An 8,535-nucleotide genomic window follows, 5' to 3' on the forward strand; every position below is an offset into this window, starting at 1 on the left:
TCTGGGTTCGTGAAAAGGGCCACGCGTGCAAGTCAGCGCGTGTGATGTGCATGGTTTTATATCTAGTTGGTATGTAGCAGCTTATGGGACAGAGAGACTTTTGCTCCCCGAGCTTGTGTATGTAAATAGTGTTTTACGTCGACCATGGCGGCTCGATTTGAATGGGAGAATGGCTGCTCCGATGCGAACTCTAAAACCAGAAAAAAATAATGGCTACTATTCCCAGCCATACCACAACGAACTGATCGGCTACATCATTGTATTGAAAAAAGTTTCAATCTGTTCAAATAACATGAATTATTTATTATTATTAAATGTAAAAAAAGAGAAGAAACACATGGAAACGAGTTGTGCAGCAACTATCCACGACTGTAACAAGATGATAACTTGTCAGAAAGTGCGATAATAGGGCACACAACTGACAGGCTACTGAGACATTGAGCGACCCGATGCCTAGCTCTAACACATCCCCAGTGCGCAAACCAACAGCCTTCCAACTTGGAAGGTTCATGGTTACGTAGGACCGGAGAGGGGAAGGTGAGCGCAGCGAGCGAAAAATGTCGTGGATAGTTGCTGCATAACTCGTTCTCATGTGTTTCTTCTCTTTTTTTCTTCTCTTTTTTACATTTAATTACTGGCTCAGTATCTGAGTTAGAGAAATAACACTAAGAACAACAAGAACAACAGCAGTAAAATTTACAATTGTTAATTATATCAATGAAAGCGAGAGCAATGACGAATGCGTGTACTTACACTAAACTTGCAACTGAAAAATGAACAAAGAAGAGAAGGGGACAAAGTGATAACAAATAACAGCAGTACATTACACCTAGAAAATTAGCGGACAAGCTTGGCCGCACAAAACATGACACTTGACTTGAACAATTTCAACCCAATTATACTATCCTTCTGTGCACACAAATTAGGCTTATACAGACGCTGACAGATGGCTTCCAAAACTTTTAACTGTAGTCCATAACCATGACGACCACGGCACAATACAGTGAAAGAAGAATCGGAATACGAATTGCAACAATCAGGACCAGCCAACTGATGATTGTACACTGAAGACTTGCTCCCACGAAACCTACGCACAACACTAACCTTCTCACCGGCACTCTCACGATCACTACAATCGTAGCTCTCTCTAATTTAGATTTTCTATAATAGTTCAATTTAGTTTTCATTGTCCTTTAGTACAACGAAGATTCCTGATGAGTGTTGTACGAAAACTTGTTTGAATCCTCATTTTCTCAACATCATTTCTTCACATTTTCATCAGTATCTGAGTTTATTATCATAAATGTATTATTTTAATTTCATGAGGAGCTAGGCAATAAAGCATAGAGTAGGACCCTGATCGAAAGAAATTAACTTTCTCTTTGCATTCGAGGGTAATACGACACTGTCTACCATCTTGATGACCTAGGCAAAAAAGCAAAGTTGGGCGTGCATGGTCTGTTGCTACAACCATTCGTTCTATCGCGAGCATGATCACCTATCCAATAGTCTATTATATTAATAATTCATATCTTTTGCATCTTTCCCTCGAGTTGGTCTATTCTTATTAGGCAATTATCTGTTATAGTCACCACTATAAATAAAATCCAATCCAATCCAATCCAATCCATAGGGATGTTATACATTTTTCATTTCTCCTATTTTTTTTAAGACATAACCCAGGATTTGAACGCACACTATCGCCCTGCATGCATTCCCCCGATACACTTCGCATGCATACTCATTCTTCCAAGTTCTCGTTAAGATCTTGCATTTGAAAGCCCTATTTTAATATTGTGGCCACCTGTCTTTAATGGAACGGTACGGGATACCGGCAGGCATGCTGATGGCGCAAACAAACAAACAAACACGGAATTAATGCTGTGTGGACCCTGGCTAGCACCAGACGTTACTGAAGTGACGTCTTTTGCATAGCTACGGGAATAACAGACAGTGTGGTATACACGGCAAGAGTCATGAGTGTGTATGCGTGCCTGAAAAACAGGGCATTTTCACAGTGCCCAGTTCATTTTCATCATTTTCGTGCACACATCTACTCTCATGTCCATATGGACGTGGCCATGTACGCCTCCTGCATGTCTATAAAATACTTGGAATCAAAAAAAAACTTTCTTGACCACAAGGCGTGTTTGAAATTGCTTCGCATTCCATGTAAGTCTGGTGGAGATTCGCAGCTGAGTCCCTGTGACTCTTTCTTCTGGTACGTTTCCTCGATTTTTGAATTTCAATGACATCCCATATGGAACGAACTGTTGCTGTGTTGATGTGAGGCCCCTCCGAGGATGAATGGAGCAAACCTTTGAGCGAAATGGGGAATTTGGTTTTTCATAAATGTGCGGCGGATGCAGTCACTGGTCTGCTTTTGCCGCTTCTCGCCCAGCAGCCCACCAGGAATCCATGGGGCAACAACATCCTAGCGGCACTCGGATACACTCTGGTCTCGCCTACGAGCGAGGATAACCGTGACAGGTGTGTACTAGACTACAACAATCTCATGGACAGCTTTGCACACAACTGTACGCCCAACATACAGTAGGGTGCTAGACTTCGTGCACGCATAACATAATCAATGGCAAGAATGTTTTGATACCAGCCCGAAAAACGTTCTAGCATTCCTATTTCCGTACTCGCGCGATTAGTGCTCCTGAGGCACTTTTCAATGTCCATCACAGATTGGGCAGTATTCAAGAGAGGGCACTGTTTTTTCATTGCTGGTACATTTGCGTCATCCAGCTTAAAACAAAGAAAAAAACAGAGGCTAAAGTGTACTGTAAACGCTCACGACTCCACAGAAACGGTAACAAGACCTGCGATTTTGTTCCTGAAAACACCAGTGCAAAGCAATGGCCAAGAACATTAGCAAAAGAACACCAAACTTGCACATGGGCTTGGTTACAAGACCGGGTGGGGAGCACTATTCAAGAAAGGGCTTGATTTTTCCCTGACTCTTGGAGACTAGGGCACTTTTCGAGAGAGGGCTCTAATCGCGCGAGTACGGTAGTTGTGTCGTAAGTTTGAGGAGATTCGTTCCATTGGACATCAGGGATCGACTTCGTAAGCCTCCCATTGGCTCCCGCTGCTACTCAGATTCTGTCACGTTGCGCTCCGTCGAATGTAATCGAGGCATATATTCGCAGTAACAAGAACTCACCTGAACAACGATGGCAACTCGTCGGTTACAGACGCCGGTATACGAACAACTGCGAGAAGAGTAGAACTACTGAAATCAACTTGACTGAATAACTTTGGCCCGCACTTGAAACTGGTAAGCTTACACTCGCTTGCCAAACGTTTAGAAAACAGCACTCGTCTGACCAAAACAATGGCTTCACTTCCTTCCGAAACACCTTTTCACATCCAAACGACCAAAGCATTACATTGTATTCTGTTTCTGCTGGCATCTTCTCACTAGAGAGGTTGCGCACAACGAAAATTCGTAAGATTTCGACCGTCCGGGTTCGAGTAACGAAAGTTGCTACAAAGATCCGTCCAAACGCGACCGAAACAGAGCAAATCTACGAAACTATTTTCGTTGCATGGAGTACTAAAATACTGATATTTTACAACTCCCGGTGTTCAGTTGAAGCCCCACATCAGGGGTCAAAGGTGTGAACTTTGACCTGAAGACTGAATCTTGTCCGAATTGAGGCAGAACATTTTTATTTGGTTGGTTGGTTGGTTGGTTGGTTTTTATTTCACTTCGCACAGTTGCGCTTTCATGTTCACATTTTGGCTCGTTCCCACATACCTTTTCTTGTTCATCTCGACAGTTGTACTTTTGACTTCTTCTTGTAACGTTGCCATGTCTCAGACTCCTGACCCCTCTTGCCTGAAACCAACGTCTGTCGCCATGAGCCCAGTGGCATATGCCAGTCCTAGTCGTGGTGGCGTTTCACCCAGTATAAGTGTAAGAAGATCGTTCGATTTGTGTATGGACCTTGCCATACTGAGGCAACTGCGGTCGCATGAGTGCCCCTTTAGAAGAGGGAGCCAAGCTATGGACATAGTTGCTGCTGAATTATCCAACTCGGATCCAACCAAGTTTTGTGGTATCAACAAAAAGGGTGTGCGTGATCGAGTTTTGCTGCTGCTCGAGCTCTTCAACAAAGGCGATGAGTGGAAAAAACGGCAGTAAGTTTTTTTGGGTGTTCATGTATCAAGATACAAGTACATGTACAATACATGTATGTATTTGTTGCACTGAGGTATACCCCCCCCCACACACACACACACCAATGCAAAAAAAGTGATCTTAACGGTATTTTAAATACCTTTAGACATCAAGCAAAAGAATCCACAGAGCCGTGCAGAGAGGTCGTTTGCATATACAGGTACATATGGAACATGGTACTGAATGGTTAGGCAGGGGACTACATGTAGATGAATTTGCAGTGTTGCTTTGATGCTCATATGGAATAAGTTTATACGGCACATCGACGTCCCATCCAATCCATGGAAACACATCCTCTCATGTTAGATGTACATGTACATGTATGGGGTGAAGGACAAGGCTGAAATTTAAACCGTATAAATTGACGTTTAAAAGTTATCTTTTGGTGACTCATTCATGTTTGTCTAAATATGCTTTCTTTCACCTTTCAGATCTGGCACTGAGGAGGAGCTAACGGAGAAAGGCCAGCTTCTGGCTGAGCTCCAGGAGCTTTATGCTGAAAAAGCCCAGCCCAAGCCTGCTGGTGATGGCGAGAAACAAGCTGCCCTCCAGGCGAGAAAGGATGCGTGCGTGACGCTGGCCAGTAAGAGTAAGGAAGCAGCAGATGAGCCCGCTGCAAAGCGGAAGAAACATGGAACGTCGAGTGTTGAACTCGCTATTGCTTACCTGAAGACCTCACAGGAGGCGGATGCAGCAGTAAAAAAAGCACAGCTAGAACTGGAACAGCAGCAGCATCAAGACAAGCTGCTATTAGATAAAGCCAAGATGGACCTTGAGGAAAGGAAATTCATCGCGGATGACATACAGAGGAAGAAGAAACAAGAGATGGACGAAAAGGATCAAGCAGCCAGGCTGAAAAGAGAGGACGAGAGGGAAGAAGATGCAGCTGCTGAGCGCCGCGCACTCATAGATTTAATGAAAACATTTGCTTCCAAGTTTTCATAATTCCCCGCCACAAATCCAGCTTGTGACCTCAGGCCACATCACCGAGCCACCAAGCTGAGAATTGAGGCGTCATCGAGTCTTTGCCCTCCCCACCACCCACTCCACCCGCCTTCAACGTTCACCCTTGTACTCCGCATGCTCTCAGTACAACCACCTGCCACGACACTTTTATTCCCTCTGAGAAATAGATGCATTCAAAAGAGAAGGTACCCTGATCATAGTATTGCAGTATCCCTGCTTTACAGTTTACACATGACTAGCACATGTATTTTGCATGACTCTTATAATTACTCTTTTTACTTCTTTCGGACAAGTCCTACATCATGTACCTCACACATGACTTGACTACATCAGGAGTACCGCGCTTCTAGAAAGATCCTAGATCTTCCATGCATGCTGCTGTCATCACTTCTAGTGTCACTTCCTTTTAGTTAGTACAGTCATGCACAGTCATGTACATGTATGTCATGTTGTTCCGGACTATTCCAGACCTTCCACGTCATATGCCCGATGAGTAATGTTGCTGACTAAATTGCATAATATAGATATCTCATCTTCTAGAATGCCTCGCTTAGTCATTATGTTAATGTTACGCAATGCTCACTTCATCTACCTGTATAGCAATGATGATCTAGGTTTGCCTTCTCCACTATTCTAGAACTTGTACTAGAAGGATGATTTCGTAATCACTGCAATTTGCAATGTCATATACTTTGCTCGCCTATAAAAGCTGCTGTCTTTTCTGCCACCATGAGATTAGCTCAGATTAGATTAGAGATTAGATTAGAGAAGAGATCGGAGAGATCCGATAGATATCAGAGAGAGAACAAGATAGAGTTCTGTTCACTTAGGAATATTTGATATAAGATAACCTCCAGGCCGTGCCGGAGTAAGTTCTGATACGTTCGTTGACTGACTGTGGGTAGTTGCCTCCTTGCCTTAGACCGAGCACATTACAGGATCATCAATTTGCACATGCTCCAACCCCCGCTGTAGCCCAGCCTAGGAATATTATTTTAATCAAGCTCTATCGCCTACCTGTCTTCGCAGTGGATATACTTCCTTCTTCGTCTTTACTTAAAAATGAAGCACCCAAACCACGGCTGCCACTAGCCACTGTTTCTCCCGGTTTATTGCACTCACTCTGATTGATAACACATAGTACTGTCTCTCTCTTATTGGCTACGGCCATCGTGAGAATAAAGATAATAATAAATAATAAATAATTCGCCGTCACACGCTACAGTGTACTTTAGTAATAGTATTATCTTTATTAGGATGACCCAGAGGCTTATCGCCTATCAAGGGGTTCACCGCTTTGAAGGGTGTACATGTACATGTATGAGCTAAAGTGAAAGTAGTGGAAAGTAAAAAGTTGTTCAGCGTGAATGCGTAGGGGAGCACACAGGGGGGGGGGGGGGGGGGGGGGGAGGTATGTACATGGCGTGGGCATACCGGAGAGCGAAGCACTATGTTTGAAGTTACATGCTTCGTTTAAAAAAATTATATTATTATATACACAAGAGAGAATTTGGAAGCTTTGTTACAACTCTGAGTTTCACGTATTACTACGATCATCAGGCAACTGATGGATCCAAAACAAGCAGCCAGAACATAAGGGGGAGCAAGGTGGGAAATCCTGAGGGGTGTCATAGGCGACGCGTATCATAGCGCAAGAGTCAGGTGCAGGCGTGAAGTTGCCAAGTCTTCAGATTTTGGGCTATGCAGCAGTAGTTCCGGCGTGAATGATATAGAATAGAGCAGGGGAAAAATGCCAAATCTACACATGCCCACACCACTACACAAACATACACCCACACCCTCACCCTTTTCTCACATACACATACACTCACACGCGCGTCGTCACACACATTCTCTAAATCTCTCTCTCTCTCTCACACACACACACACGCACACACACACACGCACACACACATTCATTCTCTATATCTCACTCACACACACACACACACACACACACACACACACACATTCTCCAAATCTCACACACACATTCTCTAAATCTTACCTATACACACACACATTCTCCAAATCTCACACAAACATTCTCTCTCTCTCTCTCTCTCTCTCTCTCTCTCACACACACACACACACACATATATACACACACACACACACACACACACACGGCCACAATACTCATCCTTTCATTCTCACACCTACCGCACACATATTTGCACCTGCACTTATCCAATCACCCACACGCACTCTCTTTCTCACGCATGCACACAAACACACACACACACACACACTCAAACATGCACGTGCACACTCACACACACACACACACACACACACACACACACACACACACACACACACACACACACACACACACACACACACACACACACACACACTAGGCAGCGGGACTACCAGCTAGATTCACTTGACCTTGCGGGCAAAGTTACAGAGGTAGAACTTGTTTTAATGACGACACTTGGACACAAGCTCTGACCTCTTGTTGAGGGAGCGGGTCTTGTCGGCCCAGGCTATCTCTAGCTTCTCGGCCAGACACAGGTTGCAGCGCTTCGAGATGTTAGAGTATGGTGCGGCTCTCCTCACAACGGACCACCTGATACTGTAAGGTTTGTTTTATACATGAAACTCCGAAATAAATTGTGAAAGTTCTGTTCACCGTAGATATTGCACGAGTTCAGGTGGTTGCAGTTCAAAGTACGCTGACGTCTTGTTCCCTCGGCGAATGATAGTTCTGCAATTGCAAAGCAAAGCAGCAACTTTGTAGTAAACAGCGATGGGCTGAAGTCCAAGCTTCAGCTGCTTGTAATTGTTGATCAGCGCCCAGTAGGTGCTCACTTCTCCAAATGCCCACTCCACCGTTTGACGCGCGGAATTCATGGCCGTGTTGAACTCACGTTGTTGTGGAGTTACATTCCCACCAAGATACCCCTTCTGGATGAATTGGCTGAAAGGATACGCTGGATCACCGTACAGTGCATAGCACCGGCCATCGGGAAGGCGCACGTTGTTCTGAAGCTCGACCAGGAGATGGCTTTCCGCTAAGACTCCTGCATCGTGACGGCGGCCTTCTACAGGGCCAAATAGATGGGTGATTAGTCCATCCGGTGTGGTCACTGCTTGAAATTTTAATGCATGGACGCGCTTGTGCCCGTTGTAAAATATGCGCTGATTATGCCCGGGACGGCACATGGGGCGGACTGTACCGTCAATGAATCCCCAGATGAGCATATCTACACCAGTTTTCCGTTGGATAGCGTCGCTGTAGGACCGCAATGTAGCTGGGGTGAGGCATCCTTGGTCAAAAGGGTTTTCGATCACGTGACTCCACCGGTTCCATATCCATAGCAGTGTCGTATTAAATATCCGACTTATATCTTCTTCGTACCGCCCAAACT

General features: G+C 44.6%; 1 protein-coding gene across 1 annotated transcript; it reads left to right on the forward strand.

Moving 5' to 3' along the window:
* Window positions 1-3,714: 3,714 nt before the first annotated feature.
* Window positions 3,715-6,039, forward strand: LOC135813633 (uncharacterized). The gene is made up of 2 exons (XM_065326697.1): window positions 3,715-4,152; window positions 4,624-6,039. The coding sequence occupies exons 1-2, from the start codon at window positions 3,740-3,742 to the stop codon at window positions 5,135-5,137; spliced, it is 927 nt and encodes a 308-aa protein (XP_065182769.1). The 5' UTR covers window positions 3,715-3,739; the 3' UTR covers window positions 5,138-6,039.
* The last annotated feature ends 2,496 nt before the right edge of the window (window positions 6,040-8,535 follow it).

The sequence above is a fragment of the Sycon ciliatum genome, chromosome 4, assembly GCF_964019385.1.
Source record: "Sycon ciliatum chromosome 4, ocSycCili1.1, whole genome shotgun sequence".
NCBI classification, from domain to species: domain Eukaryota; kingdom Metazoa; phylum Porifera; class Calcarea; order Leucosolenida; family Sycettidae; genus Sycon; species Sycon ciliatum.

Coding starts and splice junctions, on each gene's coding strand:
- LOC135813633 (XM_065326697.1), top strand. CDS start 3,740: ATGTTCACATTTTGGCTCGTTCCCACATACCTTTTCTTGTTCATCTCG. Junction 4,153..4,623: donor GATGAGTGGAAAAAACGGCA/GTAAGTTTTTTT, acceptor TTCACCTTTCAG/ATCTGGCACTGAGGAGGAGC.